This window comes from Paramisgurnus dabryanus, chromosome 17 (genome assembly GCF_030506205.2).
Source record: "Paramisgurnus dabryanus chromosome 17, PD_genome_1.1, whole genome shotgun sequence".
Lineage (NCBI taxonomy): Eukaryota > Metazoa > Chordata > Actinopteri > Cypriniformes > Cobitidae > Paramisgurnus > Paramisgurnus dabryanus.
This window is the reverse complement of record NC_133353.1, coordinates 8,984,865-9,001,600: the sequence shown is the minus strand read 5'-3', so window position 1 is coordinate 9,001,600 and position 16,736 is coordinate 8,984,865. Positions and strand designations below refer to the sequence as shown.

Sequence of the window (16,736 nt, the reverse complement as noted above, 5' to 3'; positions counted from 1 at the left end):
GGGAAATACTCTGCACCTATTAAAGTACAGTGTGAATTGTTTGTTACTCATTTACCAATGACTTTTAGTTTAGTTTAATCCATAATGAAATAGAATAAACGTACCGCATGTAAAAAAGTATATGACAGCATTCATTTTATATTTGTTCCAGTGTTTACAAGCCGAATGTCGTGGCCGAACGTTCACACCAAACAGAAGTTCGCCTTTGACCCTCACTGTCGACTGGCAGACAATCAAGTAAGTGTTCAGATGTGTCAGTGAGGATTTGCATTAGCAAAACAGATGGTCACATTGATTATTTTACTACACAACGTACTGTATGTGAGATGTTTAATATACAGTGACATCTATTGGGTGTTTTCTGCACAGAGTTCAGGAGTTGATATCAGATGACCAGCGTGAGTCCGGTCGAATCCCGCGGACCGTCGAATGCGAACTCACACAGGATTTAGTGGACAGCTGTGTGCCTGGAGACATGGTCACCATCACGGGCGTTATTAAAGTGTCTAGTGATGACGGTAAGAGACATTGTCACTGCAGAGCTCTTAGACACAAATACATGAGGTCACGGTAAAAAATATGGAAGGAAACTGATATTATATTATTCATGAAAACAAAACTGTCCGATGAGTGCATGCATGTTTGTCTCCTAACTCATTTATGAGGTATTAAGTAAGAACCAAACAACATGAATTTGACACTTTGATGAAGGTTAGCCTATTTTTACAGCTGTACTGAAGCTTATGTCATTGTTATGTAAAAACAGGTCAGCCCTTGGTAACTTTCTGTCAGAATTAACTTGTAGATGACGCTCATTTTCTCTCAGGCAATGGGAGTAAATTCACTGTGCAGTAAACATATATTTGATAAACTCAGATTATCAAATTCATCATTTATATATTTTAAATGCAATGTAACACAACTGACCTCACTGATGATTTATAATGTCTTGAACTAAATCAGAAATCTCATACTGTGTTTTCTTCTTTAGGAAGTGGAAGAAATAAAAAGGATAAGTGTATGTTCCTGCTGTACATTCAGGCAAATTCTGTGAGTAACTCGAAGGGTCAGAAAAGCAAAGCGTCCTCTGAAAGCGAAGGTCAGGGACCGTCAGTGGAGTTCTCCATCAAAGATCTCTACGCCATCCAGGAGATCCAAGCTCAAGAGGATCTCTTCAAACTCATTGTAAAGTGAGGAACTATTACTGTACTTTACTGTGCTTTTACTATGTTCATGACTTGAGATTAACATGAGAGTTATACAACAACAGTGACTGTCAGTGGCTTTGCATGTGCATTGCATTTCATATTTGTAACATATTTCTTATAACTTTCAGCTCACTTTGTCCTGCTATTTACGGCCATGTGGTGAGTGTCCAGATGTATTATTTAACACAATCTTTACTGATGTAATTTTTGTCATCTGTGTCACATATATTAATGAACTGCTGATGGTTACATCAATACGCTTTATTTAGTCCGCCGCCATGTTAATTCTAAACCGAGGCTGTGAGGGATGGTTGTCCAACGTGTGCGTTTTAAACCTATTGTTTTGTACAATACAGAAAATACATAGTTTACAAATTTTCACAGGACAAAGAACCTTAGAATTCATGAATTGTTAAAATGAGAAGGGACATATGACCTCATTTAAGATGAGAATTGTGCATTGTGTACATAAAATCTGTTTTAGATAATAGCCTGTTGGCCAATCACTAATTTCTCATGTTGTACTTGTAAGCATGCTTACTTTTTTTTTTTTTTATGCCAATATAGTGCAACAATACAATATTTTATGTATACATCTCCAGTTTGTATAAAACATAAGCGTATGTCAAATTTAGTTCATATGACCCTTCTCATTTTAACAATCCATGATTTCTGAGGTTCTTTGTCCTGTGGAAATGTAAAATGATGTGTTTTCTGTGTTTTGATGGCTGAATGACCAGCATACTGATACAAAAAACAATGGGTGTAAAGCGCAAGCTCTGGATGTTCACCCTCACAGCCTCGTTTTGGAATCAACATGACGGCAGACTGAATAAGGCGTATAACAATGATCATTTCTAAATGATCTGTTTTTCTTTCTGCTTAATTTCAGTAAACGTTCTGTAAGAACTGCGTACATAAGAATAAGTCTACATATATTAAATATTACATAAAATCTGTATTTTGAAGTGCAAGAACATCTATGATCTTTATAAGTTGACTTTTCTCTCTCTCGTTCGTTTCTGGTTAGCTTGTTAAAGCAGGATTAGGTCTGGCTTTGTTTGGAGGATGTCAGAAATATGTTGACGATAAGAATCGTATCCCAATAAGAGGAGACCCTCATATACTTATCGTTGGGGACCCTGGACTCGGCAAAAGTCAGATGTTGCAGGTACATGATCATATCATATATCTCTTATTGTCTGAAATCCCCCTGTTAGGAGTTGGTTGTAGATGTTTACTAATGATCCAAATGTGTATTTATGTTTTGGTTTGGCTCTTCAGGCTGTGTGTAACGTGGCCCCGCGAGGTGTGTATGTTTGTGGAAACACAACCACCACATCAGGTCTGACTGTATCTCTGTCACGGGACAGCGGCTCTGGAGATTACGCTCTGGAGGCCGGAGCTCTGGTGTTAGGAGATCAAGGTATTAAAACTCCTGTAGGCAAAAGGTCGTGGGTACACATACTGGTAAAATAATGTATACCTTGTAATGCACTGTAATTCGCTTTGGATTCAAGTGTCTGCCAAATTACATTTTATCTCAGATGAAACCTTGTTTTGTGGACTGATTTAATATTAATTCTGTGTCAGGTATCTGTTGTATCGATGAGTTTGATAAGATGGGCAGTCAGCATCAGGCTCTGTTGGAGGCTATGGAGCAGCAGAGCATCAGTTTGGCTAAAGCTGGGATTGTTTGCACTCTTCCTGCTCGAACCTCCATCCTTGCAGCGGCCAATCCTGTGGGAGGGCATTATAATAAAGCCAAAACTGTGTCTGAGAACCTGAAGTGAGTGTGTGTCTAAAAATATTACACAGCACAGTCGTTAGACATTTATTATAGAAGATATGGCTGTTTTGCACTGTGAATAACAATATGTTGATTTTACTTTATTAAAATGCACACGCCAGGGGGTTGATTGTTTTAAAAAAACGAAATTTTTATAGAATATTAGATATATAAAGGGTGGTCTTTTTATGCTTGATGTAAAACGTCATGATTCAACATTATGTATTTCTTGCGTTGCTCTAGAATGGGAAGTCCATTGCTGTCCAGGTTTGATCTGGTCTTCATCTTGTTGGACACTCCTAATGAAGATCACGATCATCTGCTGTCCGAACACGTGATGGCCATGCGTGCAGGAAAGACGGGAGCGGTTAGCAGCGCTGCGGTCACACGCTGCAACACGCAAGAGTCCAGCATCTCCATCCTGGAGGTGTCTGTGGAGAAACCTCTCGCTGACAGACTCAAAGTATTTACGTCTTCTGCAGTTGTGAAGCAATTTAGAAATATTGTTATACTTCATATGGTTTTGATGATGTTTTAACATACATATCATAAATGAAACTGTACAGCACTGTATTGTATGTCACAGCATTATTTTTTTTCACAGTTGCATCCTGGAGAGAATTTTGATCCCATTCCACATCAGCTCCTGAGGAAGTTTGTTGGTTACGCCCGACATTACGTTCACCCCACGCTCTCCACAGAAGCTGCAAAGGTCCTGCAGGACTTTTATCTGGAGCTGCGCAAACAGAACCAGACAGCCGACAGCACGCCCATCACAACCCGCCAACTAGAGTCTCTCATCCGTCTGACAGAGGTCTCTCGTAATGTCCTTTACATTACTCTTCTTTCCTGTCTTTAAATATTTAAAACATGATAATGTTTAATATATCTTTCAAGCTGTGTTGTTTATTTTACCCTGTGCAGGCCAGAGCTCGTCTTGAGCTGAGAGAGAAAGCTACACAAAGTGATGCAGAGGATGTTGTTGAGATCATGAAACACAGGTGTCTCCTAAAAACAGCACTTTATCTTATGTACAATAACATGTTAATATCTTTGTTTAATTGAATGAAATAATTTTATGCTCAACTTTTCTATTCTGTGTTCAGCCTAATCGACACATATTCTGATGAATTTGGCCGTTTGGATTTTGACCGTTCTCAGCTTGGGTCTGGAATGAGTAACCGCTCCAAAGTCAAGAAATTCATCACAGCGTTAAACAAGCTTGCTGAACGCACACACAAAACCATGTTTGAGGTCCAGGAGCTTCGACAGCTCGCCAAAGATCTACAAATACAGGTAAACACAATGTTTTACTCTACTTTACATTATCGTGCATTTATTTAAATTTACACCATGATGTTTCTTTTTTTGTTTCATCAGGTTGTGGATTTTGAAGGATTTATCAGTGCTCTTAATGAGCAGGGTTACCTTCTGAAGAAAGGTCACAGGACCTATCAGCTTCAGACTATATGATTTACACAAATACAGTGTTATACTCTGTTTACTGTTTTGTGTTTTACATAAAAAATATACATATTTATAGCCTTGTTTAATTTGTATGTTAATGTGAATGTTTCAATATTTCAGTGTTATTAACTGTACAATGTTTGTACATCATTGTTCATGTAAATAAATATACAGAATTCTCACAATTTTAATGTCAGATAAAACTTTTAATTAAACTGAATCTGTGACTGCATGTCTGGTAATTAAAACAGAATGGTTAAAATGTATTGTGTAATTTATTTTCATGTAACTTAAAGGGGACATACCATGAAAATCTGACTTTTTCAATGTTTAAGTGTTATAATTGGGTCCCCAGTGCTTCTATCAACTTAGAAAATATGTAAAGGAAAACCTAGTAACTTAGTTCTTTGCAAGCATGTATAAAAATAGCTCATTGAAATTTGGTTCCTCTTGTGATGTCAGAAGGGGATCTTATTATAATAATACCGCCCCTTAATCTTCACCATCCAACCACGGAACTGCCATTTAATGCAGATATCAGCTCATTTTGCATTTTAAAGGACACACCTAAAAACGGCACATTTCTGCTCACACCTACAGTGTCAATTTTAACATTTTATAATAAATTATCTTTATGATATCTTGAGCTAAAACTTCACATATTTACTCTGGGGACAACAAAGATTTATTTGACATCTGTCGGAGCTAGGGTTGCCACCCATGTCTGATAAAAAACCTGGACATATCGATGACCCGGCCAATTGGTTTGCTCACAAGCCCCCCCATAGCATAATATTTCTATAGGGCTATGCAATTATTGGCAACACTTTACAATTCTCTTTTTTTTCAATTCGTATTTGTTAACATTAGTTAATGTATTAACTAACATGAACTAACCGTGAGCAGTACATTTGTTACTGTATTTGTTAATCTTTGATAACGTTACTAAATAAAAATACAGCTGTTCATGGTTTATTCATGTTAGTTCACAGAGCATTAACTAATGTTAACAAGATTTAAATAAATGTATTAATAACATTAACAAAGATAAAAAATTGCTTTATGCAATAAGTGCAGTTTATTATTAGTTCATGTGTTAACTAATGAACCTTATTGTAAATTGTTACCCAATTATTTGTTCATTATGTTAAAATATGTAAATCAGTTTTACAATTTATTAAAGCTGCTTATACTATTTATGTAAACTGTTTTTATTTATATTCCATTGCACCTTTAAACAGGTCTAAATAGCAACTAGCAAATATGCACATGAAATTAAACTTGTTGAACTCACCTCAACATGTATTTTACAATCATTTAACCCGCCATAGGTTAAGCTGAAGTCACTGTTACAAACTCTACACCATGCAATATTTTAACTCTTTTAAGACAGGGATACACTTTCGTGTAGTCTGGTGTAAAATGTGTCTTATATTTTCGCTTTTTGGGCACTCTCCCTCTGCCATGGCGCTCCTGTTTCTAGATACACTGATAGTTTGGTTCGGGAGAAGAGATAAAAGCCCGCCCACACTGACAATTGATTGGTTGATGTTCTGAAACAGGCCAATCAGGATGCTCTCTGTCTTACATGCGCTAAATGAGGCAAACACACACACACAGACGCAAGGTCTCCCTCTCTGCCGTGCGCGCGCTAAATTTCATATTCACATAGCTTTTCGAAAACCGGGACATTCAGTGTCCCGGGAGAGTTGATACATTTCCCGGGACAGGTTATTAAAAAGAAGGACAATCCCGGTAAAACCGGGACAGGTGGCAACCCTAGGGAGCCGATGATGTAGTGGGCAGCGCTCTGACATGTGGTGCTTTCGCACTTTCAATTCCCGGCTCTTGGTCATTTGCCAATCCCATATCCCTCTCTTTTCCCTGTACTTTCCTGCCCTCTCCTCATTCACTCTTTAATAAAGGCAAAATGGCATATATATATATACAGTGCAGAGGTCATAGGTTTGAATCTCTGAGAAAGCCAATGCACATACAGATACAAAATTACTATATATATATGTACACATCTATACATTTATACACATATAAAATAGTGTTTAGATTACTTATGAAAAGTCTATTAAAGAAAATGTTGAAGATTTATATAAAATTTATGAATTAAAAAAATTATGAATTTATTATAATTTGGCATAAGTAATTATTATTATTGGTAATATTATATTATAAATAATTACTGTAATTATTGCATATGCGTGTATATATATACGTAATTAAATCAACATTAAAGATTTTTCTGAAGCGCTTTGATTTCCGCACCGCCCATTTTACGACAGCTGTCGTAAACACAGAGCCGCGGCGCGCATTACGGCATGGCAAAAATAACATGTGGGACGCGTTTGAATCTTTAAAATAATAACAAAATGAACGAGTTAATATCTGAAAACATGCATGAATTGACAAATGCTGCTCAGTTAAAGGGATCGAAGACAATTGCTATTGAGTAAAACAGCTGACATGTTTTGGGCCGCTTGTAAAAACAACTTGTTGGGGTGTGCTAGAGGGCACGCACACAGACTGACTGTCAGCACTGCTGTCAGGTACCACTATAATAAAATACCTCCAAACAAACAGCTGAGAAACACTAAAACAGAGCTCAGATGGTTGAAGACCAGGACCATTTACACATGTGGACCTTCATCAACACATCTGGACCTTCACAGAGGAATACATCAACAATCTGAACTTCTAACATCTATATGTCGAACAAAACTATATAACCATCACTACAATCTTCCCGTGTTAAGGTCTGGGCTTACTCCAAGTGTTTCAAATGCGTTTTGTACAAAAGCATCTAAAAATGATGTTTTGGGAGAAAAATCTTCAACACGGGATCCAAGGGAAACTGATGAAGATGATGGAGTCTCACCTTCATCACCTTCAGCTAATGAGGGACATTTTCAGTTTACAGAGCTGGTGAGTGAATCAGTCTGTTTAACTGATGCTTTACGTGTATATAGTATAAACAATACTCTGTGCCTGTCAAATGTCTGATACACCCGCTCAGTCTTTATACTACAGATGAGCTTGAATTCAATTGATCAAAACAGATCAAACAAAGCAGATATAAGTGTAACTCACGTATTTAATAATGGGTTTAATATTACTCCCCTTTCCTTAGTTAAATGTAATAGTTGTTTGCAGTAACAATATTTCTATATTAATACTTTGACCTGGATTCAACCAGTCACGTTTTGTACTTGTCAGACATCTGTGTCAATGCATTTCATCTATGCACTTATTTTTGTGCTTTTTATTGACAGTATGAGAATCCATGGACAATCCCAAATTATCTTTGCATTGCCCGGATTCTGTTGTCTCCAGTCCTGGGATATTTAATCATGGAGAAGTGTTTTCATATCTCTCTTGGACTTTTTGTGCTGGCTGGAGCAACAGATTTGGTAAGCAGAAATAAAATCCTGATTTATAATATCATGATCTGATCTTATGACATCGACATCTGTTTACTCTCTTGATGTTTCCTGGTTATAAAAATGTTTTTATTGATCTATGGTTTTTATTTCAGTTGGACGGCTACATCGCACGTAAATGGCCCAGTCAGAAATCGGCTCTGGGCAGCGCTTTGGATCCATTAGCTGATAAGATTCTCATCAGTGTGCTGTATGTTAGTTTAACATATGCACATCTCATACCAGGTGAAATCATTTGCTTATTTCATGAGAAATGTCACGGTTTTACACACCTTACAGTACATACATGATTTTTAAACAAATTTTACTGAACCATGCTGTTTTATATTAAGTAGGAAATTACTTTATACAGTGATCTCCTGAAATAAATGTATTTGATATGAATATATCCTGAATGTATTTTTACATTTTAATTTGAATTAAAATAAAATATATATGTTTTGAAACACACTTTATTTGTATATTTTTCTACATTACAGAATATTAATAAACTCTCCCAAATTATGGCATAACACAGATGAAACGGTGACTAAAAACATCCAAAATGAATCAAAACTGTTATATTTTATCATCTGAAGTGCAGTCACCCTATGCCTAGAAATTGCAGAATCGTACTCGTATCATTTCATCAAAAAGTTTCACCTTAGGATGAATTTAAAAGAATATCGAAGGAGTTCACATTTAATCTGGGCTCTTATTGGCTGCTTTTCCTTCAATATTCACTTCATCTATTTAAAAAATAATATTAAAAAAAGAACTTAATCTGTTTGGCACAGCTATATTTTTGTTTACAAAATAAATTTCATGCATTTAACCATACACCTTCAGATGAAAATATATTTAAGATTGTAAACATTTCAGTCAAGTGTTTAAAAACGTTTGACTGGTAGTGCATATTTTTAATCAATGTATTTTTTTCTTTCTCTTTTGTTGACATGTTTGTGATGTTTTACGGTGTTTCAGCTGTGAATGCCTCTTTAACATCTCTTCTCATCTTATTTAAAGCTCCGCTGACAGCATTGATTATATGCAGAGATGTTGGGCTCATTGCTGCTGTTTTCTACGTGCGCTATAAAACTGTTCCTGCACCAGTAAGTGTAAACTGCTTTTATAGATTTGAACAGATTTGTGGGATAAATTGTAAATGGTAAAACTTTAAAAATGTGCTTCATAAAAGTGCATTGTGAAATCAAGAGTCAGATTTGTATTTCAGCGATGTGTCATGTGGGTATAAATGGTTTTCATCTGACACAACAATGACCAATAAAATGTGACATGAAAGATGTTACCTGCAGTTGTTATATCATTTTTGTGTCTGTGTGTTTTTGTGTAAAATCAGGTGACACTTAGTAAATTCTTCAATCCGTGCTACAGGACGGCTCAGTTAAAACCAACGCTTATCAGCAAGGTGAGGTCTTAATCTGTTACTACTTTAATATTTCTCACTTTAGATTACCTTTAGTAATGTTTGAGTTTGTGCATTACCAAATCTTAAAGGGCTCACATCTTCATTTTTTTTATTCATGAATGCGTTTAAGCTTCAACTATGAATCTGTATTCTGTAACAATATAATGTAGCTTTTGTATTATAATAAAGCTGTTTTTATAGAAAGTACAGATGTTGAGCAGTTAATATTGAAATGAATATGGTCTTTATTTTCAGATCAACACAGGGGTTCAGTTATTTCTGGTGGCTGCGTCTCTGGCTGCACCTGTGTTTCATTACACAGACAGTGTTTTACTGCAGTCATTGTGGTAAGAGTTTATCTCTCTCGATTCATCATGATTACATCAGCACCGTTCAAAATAAACCAATCGCTCTTAAATTTGTTTACAGGTACATTACTGCACTGACCACCGTGGTATCCGGTTACAGCTATTATCATTATGGTAAAAAGACTGTTGAAGTGCTGAACAACATTAAATAGTTTTACAGTCATCTGTAGGACTGGGATTTGACCTTTGGGAAGTCTGGGAATCACTCTCTGTTGATACTGGAAATTGATGCCATGAGACAATGAAGTCTGTATAAAGAGAGAAATTATTTTGATTACATTATTTAATAATGTGATGTCACTTCTGATCGGTTTATGCTATTCAACTTCAGTGTTTTTTTTAAGTCACTTTTAATAAACCCTGGATCGATTTTCAGAATAAAATAAACATAAAAGACACAATTATTTTTTGTGTGTTTTTAACACATAGATAAATTATTAACCGAAATAATTGACAATTTTTTACCCCTTTAAATTAGTGTGAAATAATAGTTTGACAAGAATTTTTAAAAGCCCCTAACCCTAAAGATAATAACTAAAGAATCTTACTGTCAACAAGGTAAAAATAATTCACATGCTAGAATATGCAAAATGCTTTAAATTGTATTTATTTAATTGGTTTATTGTGTCAGGGACAATGTACAAAATACATTAATCTTTCGAAAATATGTTTTGTACTAGAGTTAGCAAAAGCTCATTCCCATCTGCAGTCCCCTGGCAGGTGCACACAATATTTAAAACATTACATTACGAATTACTAACTCAATATTAGTTAAACAATGATCATTAAAAAAAAAAAACATGACAGCATAAAATATATACAACATAGTCAAAAACATTTACTTCATTATTAAATTTATGCCACATCCAGTCAAAACAGTTATTTTTTTTTTTGTTTATCAACATCTGGTGAAATTATATGTTCATAGATTATTTATCTATTATTTTAAAGTGAATCCCCGGATAAATGTAAACATTGACGTTCACATAAGTGCCCTAGTTTTGCTTGAAATGTTTGTTTTATGAGATTTGTACAGTTTAAAGCGTAGCTTACGTGTCCATATTGGGCCAATAAATAAATTTGGCACAGGATAGATGTGTCGTTCTTTAGTCAACAGAGGGCAGCAGTGTTTCAGGTCCCCTCTTTTGCCGTCTTTCAGTGTTGATTTGTTGGATTAGGTTTAGTTATGACACTGTTATGCTTTTTGATACACACAAGATTCAACCCACATTTCTGTTAACATTTGAATTTAAATTTGGCAAATGCTTTTATCCGAAGCGACTCACAGTGCGTTTAAGATTTTAGTTTTTCATGAGTGTGTTGTTCCCTGAGAATTAAACTCCCAATCTTTGTGCTGCTAACACACAACTGTCAGTTGACCTTTAGGAACACATACAGTATATATCAGTGGTCTTCAACTTTTATTTTAATAGCCTCAATTTTAATATTTATTTATTACATATGTTTTATATAGTAGCTTGGCTACTTTTATGTTTGTAAACATTTTAAAGGGGACATATGATGAAAATCTGACTTTTTCCATGTTTATGTGCTATAATTGGGTCCCCAGTGCTTCTATCAACTTAGAAAATGTATAAGATCAACCCAGTAACTTAGTTTTGGTAAAACGTTATTTGTAAATATGCAGAAAAATAAGTTATTGACAATTGGCTCCCCTTGTGATGTCAGAAGGGGATAATACCACCCCTTAATCTGCACTATCCTACCACAACACTGACATTTATTACAAAGATCATCTAATTTGCATTTAAAAGGACGCACCAAAAAACGACACATTTTTGATTAAACCTACAAAGTGTCAATTTTAACATCTTATAATAAATTATCTATATGATATTTAGAGCTAAAACTTCACATCTGGGGACACCGAAGATTTATTTGACATCTTAAAAAAATTCTTGTAAAAATGTCCCCTTTAAAGAATAATAAAACATCAACAAATAAAAAAAATCATAAAGAAAACAAAAACATTTTAAGTAGACTATATAAAAAGTAGCCCTTCGTATTCATTGTGGTAGCCCCTGTGCACAAAATGGTTGGATACCCCTGATATATATATATATATTATTGTGCAAAAACTCTTAAACCACCACCAGCTTTGTTGTTTTAGTAGTTTTAATAACATCCATATTTATATTTCGCCATCTTTACAGGAAATATATGTAAAAAGTCAGTATTAAGTGTTGACCTATCTTGGCATTAAACACATCATAAACTCTTTTGAGGAGACTGAAGTTAAGAGAGAAATACTTGACACAAATTTCATTCTGTTTTTAATACTGTATACAAATGTCCTATATTCCTATATAATGTTATCATAGCATATAATCATAAACCGAAATGCTGTAACAAAATACTTCGGTTTATTGTTACAATGACACAACTGTCATCAAAGTAATAATGCTAGCTGTCATCCAAGTAATAAATGTGACAGAAAAGTTTTATACGCCGTCTAAAAGTCTTTCCATATCAATCTGTCATGGTTTTGCAGAAATGACAGGATTTTGGTGGAGTAGGTTACTATATTACATTTCTCTAAGGGGTGGTACCGTACACGCTTACATCATGACCACATCCAGAGCGACATCTGCGGCCCATTCACAGTCAAACACTTTCATCCAATCCATCAAAATCTCCATCATACCATCTGAACTAGATTCATGTTACTTTATAGATTAGTCAGTTCGTTACTATTGTTTGAAGATTGCTTTCTGAAACAGGTCAAAATGTTTTGTGATCTGTGTATCTTTATCTCTCTAATCTCTTATGGAAACCCATAGCATGACATCATTTCAACATTATCTCTGCAACAAACAGGAAGATGAGCGGTGACTCAAGCATCATGGGGTATCATCATTATCATCACCAAACCACCTGTGAAGCTTGGTAGGAACAGTATTGTTTGGCTAACAGTTATTCTTTACGGATACAATGGGCACAAATCCAAACTTCTGCCGCGCAGACTTGGGTGTCTTAGTTTGCATGGTTGGTAACCTGAAGCCTCACGGCTCCTATTGTCTTTCCAAGCAGAATCATCTGGCAGCTGTCCCGACCCCGCGGCCACAGACACCTGCCCATCGTATACGAGATACACGGTGGCAATGTGGGAATCAAGCTTCGGGTCCACTAAGAAAATGTACTTTCCCTCTGCTATTTTAATAATGTATATTCATCATCAGGCGGACCGGAGAGCGATGACAGCACGCTGTGCTCTGTTTACCCACATCGCGTGTCCCTAGCTGCTTTATAGGACGTGTGTGGCTTTGGACACAATGGAAACTTGTCTTTGTATTTTAACATCTCGTGTCAGGTCGTTCTTGGCGCTGGTGATTGGCAGCCCATTGTGGCGCTTTTACTTTCGTGCGACTTGTGCGTAAAAACAAACGCTTGCCTCCACATGCCGGTCTGTAAATCCTCAAATGGGTTGCATCACATGTAGAGGAGACAGTGATGATTATATCCTTGCTTTTCGTTCAGATCTTCTCTTTTAACTTTCTGCAGGAGTGTAATTGCATTGTAAAAATGGGAAAAACAGCCGTGGGAAAACAGAAGTCCGGTCTGTCTGTTGCTTAGGCTGAACTTTATGTATTGTTGAAAGAGACGTGGCCTTGGCTATTCTCATCATACTGTCCAGAAGTCTGAAATACTTTTGTGTGATTTTTGGACAGCAGCACAAACCTGATGTAATACTAATGTAACTTTAGGGAATTAACATTTTATATCTCCATCTTCTCAGAACTTAACTCTCCATCTTATATTATAATTTAGTGAAACAGAAGGTCCTGGAGAATATGAATGAAGACGATTATAAAGGTTGTGGGTTCGATCTCGGTGATAAAGTCTGTGTACCTTGAATGCACCGTAAGTCACTTTGGATAAAAGCAACTATAAATGACCCACATGCAAAATCTAATGAAGGTTATTTATTTGAGAAGATGCACGTGACATAAATGACAAAATGTCAGGGGCAAGGCAGGTGACATCAATTATTCCCAATCATAAACTAACTGCAATGAAATGATGTGTTTGATGATTTTAAATGTGCAGTGACTGCTTTAGATCTCTCATTGACAGTTAAGTGTGGCCATAAAGTTGTCAAAACATTGAGTTGGAGGTCTTTCAATAGAGAGCAGATGTAATAATTACAGTAGAAGTGAACGTTTAACGGTAGCAGCACCACAACACAGCTGAGGACATCAAACAGACGCAAGAGGGAAATAATTGAGCTTAAATCAAAGAGAAAAGCACTGGTTAGAAGATTGGAAACGTGATGGATGTGCAAAAGATCAGGTGTGGAGAAACTTACTAAAATGGCAAAAAAAATATTTGTTGCAAAAATCAAGAACATGATTAGATTGTAAATTAAAAATTGGAAATAGCTACCAACATTTTTTAAAAGCATTAATCCAATAAAGGCTGAGGGTTTTAAATAGGGAAGATCGGGGCACAACCTAACGCTTTTTGGCTTTGGCTCTGCCATTCAAAAAATATTAAGTTAGATGAATCATTTTATTTATACACAATCAGCACACACATCTCTCTTTGTTCAATATCTTAACCAAAACACATCAAAACTTTTCACAAATTCACAGGAGATCTTCTGACAGTAAGAGAAAAAGAAAACAAAAGCACAGATTGCTCGACCCTGTATACAGTAAGTAGCCACGTTACAATTAACCCTGCGTTAGTTTGTGCCCCGCTCACCCCTATTGAGGGGATTTTAGCAAATCTGCCTTCATATTTACATGTGGTTTCTTGATCTCTTCCTGTTTTTCAGCAACAATCTAACCATATCTTCAAAAAATATTTGATATAACAAAATTGAGCACTGCTATACGTTGTGATTGGCCTGAATACCTTCTGAAGTCAGCCGGAAATTTGACCCTCCTTATGTTTGAAAGATTTGCTCACAATGCAATACTAACAGGAGTTAATTTACAGGCTGTGAGTCCAAGCGGGAGGATTTATGATAATGTCGGTCAACATGCACAGGAAGTAAATTGTTGCCTACAATCCGTGTCTTTGTTGTAGTCCAAGAAAAGAGATTCACATTGGAGACGATAACTCTCGTCATCATTTACTTTGGGGTTTGTACCTTTTGCATATCGTTAACATCTACAAATACACACTTACACACCAAAGGAAATGAAAAATCATGAATCGGACCATAGTTGCTCTTAAAGGTCACCATTGTGGTGATCAGTGTTTGTTTTAGTTGGACTTGACTCTTGACTCTTTGCTTGTAAGGTTTTGTAACACTTTATTTCGATAGTCCGCATTTTATAGACAATGCAACCGTCAATATGGCCGCTCTGGGACAGAAGTCCCGCCTTCCAGTTAAACGAACCAATCATCAATCAATAAATACTTACGATCAAATGTAGGTGATCAGTAAGAAAGCTCCAAAAATCAGCTGAGCATCACGAGCGACAGCATGTGTTTCCAATATGTAGCGCGGCGGAAGGGTGGCTACTTCATTTAGTGGCAAAAAAGTACAGCCTACTGTATCTTTAAATAGCCTGCGGCTTTGGGCAGGACGGATGTGTGGCTTATTGTTGTATCCCAGATTCCATGAATCTAGACTACGGCTTGTGTCCTTTGAAGACAACAAGTGTACAATTAGAAAGGAATGTTTGTAATGCATCTTGTAGCCCTTGCGCCGGACACAGACGCAGCGAAGAGCGTCCGCAGGGTAACGTGCGTTCGGCCTCTCGCCTTCACCACATGAAAGCTCGTTCTGACTCATTAAACTTCAGCTCTTTCGAAGCCTTTGATAGAGATAATAATTATAATTTACTGCAAGAAGTAGGCCGGACTTTTGCTGGGCGCTTATAGACGCTGTGGTTTCACCGAGAAGAGGAAGTGGAAGTTCTTTCATGATGAGAAATGGAAAACTGAAAGTATCTCTCCAAAAAACAACATGGCATGTTATGGGCTCCACGCACCGCTAATTTCCATTAAATGTGGCTTAGTTTTCCTTAAAAGCAGGAAATTCCGATCTGACACAAATGGATGACAAATTCACACAATATAACACACAGCGGCCACAAGAGAAACATCTGTCCGGTTAAAAATGATGCCGAGCTCCTCCACTCAACCGGCAGCAAATATATCATTACTGTCGCTCATACTTACAGTGATTTAAATAAACTCATAACCACTCAGACATTGACACGTAACCTACATAATGGTTATAATGTCTAAATTTTTTTGTTCAATCAACTCAGATTTACAAGTCATTTCAACTTATTTATCTTGACTAGAGATGAGTTGTTATAACTTGTAAAATATAGTTGAAATATATATTAGTATAAGTTGTAGCAACTCACCTCTTGTCAAGATAATTAATGGTAAGTTGACATGACTTGAGTTGATTTAATAAAAAAATTTAAGGTAGCAAGGATTTTTTACAGTGCATGGTAAAAAACATTTTTTTTTCAAACCAAAGTATTCAAAAAACATAGTTAAACTATGTTTTTTTTTTATGGTAAAAACATGTTTAATTTTTGTAAGGGTACCTAAAGCTTCATGGTTTGTATGTTTATGTCTTTTCATGACAGTTTTGACATAATGCTCAGGTTGGTTTATGAGGGCTTCGAGTCTCTGAAAACACGCCGATGGCTTGAGAGGAAGGTTTTTGTCAAAACGTGATTAATGGCACATTGTTATTCGTTGGTGGTGGTCCGGACACCAGAAGACGTTTTGACGTTCAGCAGGCCGCTTCTAGATAAGATGATAACTCTTTCTTTTCATGAGCTGCTTTTAATCAATGCATTATTGATAGATGTAACTTACAGCCTGGCCGATGTCTAAAAGACATCTGACATTATATCAAACAAGTTAAAACATGAGATGAAATGACTGATGACAGATACTCTAGATGCTTTAAGAGGATAAACACAGTGTTGTCAATCCTCGGTCTTGGCCTAAGACAAGAAATTACTGCTTAATTTTAAAGTCACATTTACATTGTTTCATATTTTGTGGCATCTTTTGCTTTATGTCTATGTGCTCACCTATCAA

At 36.2% G+C, this 16,736-nt stretch overlaps 2 protein-coding genes across 2 annotated transcripts in view; both read left to right on the top strand.

Annotated features, from left to right (window-relative positions):
* mcm8 (minichromosome maintenance 8 homologous recombination repair factor) overlaps positions 1–4,578 on the top strand; it is a 6,831-nt gene extending 2,253 nt beyond the window's left edge. The window contains exons 8-20 of the mRNA XM_065255084.1: positions 1–24; positions 152–237; positions 370–518; positions 992–1,190; positions 1,337–1,367; positions 2,239–2,379; positions 2,493–2,634; positions 2,802–2,997; positions 3,241–3,460; positions 3,602–3,811; positions 3,922–3,998; positions 4,104–4,293; positions 4,378–4,578. Of these exons, the coding sequence (XP_065111156.1) occupies positions 1–24; positions 152–237; positions 370–518; positions 992–1,190; positions 1,337–1,367; positions 2,239–2,379; positions 2,493–2,634; positions 2,802–2,997; positions 3,241–3,460; positions 3,602–3,811; positions 3,922–3,998; positions 4,104–4,293; positions 4,378–4,470 (1,758 nt within the window). The 3' untranslated portion in view covers positions 4,471–4,578. The remainder of the gene's footprint in view (positions 25–151; positions 238–369; positions 519–991; positions 1,191–1,336; positions 1,368–2,238; positions 2,380–2,492; positions 2,635–2,801; positions 2,998–3,240; positions 3,461–3,601; positions 3,812–3,921; positions 3,999–4,103; positions 4,294–4,377) is intronic.
* A 2,193-nt stretch (positions 4,579–6,771) lies between these two features.
* On the top strand, positions 6,772–10,093 carry crls1 (cardiolipin synthase 1). The gene is made up of 7 exons (XM_065255115.2): positions 6,772–7,401; positions 7,749–7,886; positions 8,012–8,141; positions 8,922–9,007; positions 9,256–9,324; positions 9,580–9,671; positions 9,754–10,093. Exons 1-7 carry the CDS (start codon positions 6,943–6,945, stop codon positions 9,842–9,844), a joined length of 1,065 nt encoding a protein of 354 aa, XP_065111187.1. The 5' UTR covers positions 6,772–6,942; the 3' UTR covers positions 9,845–10,093.
* The last annotated feature ends 6,643 nt before the right edge of the window (positions 10,094–16,736 follow it).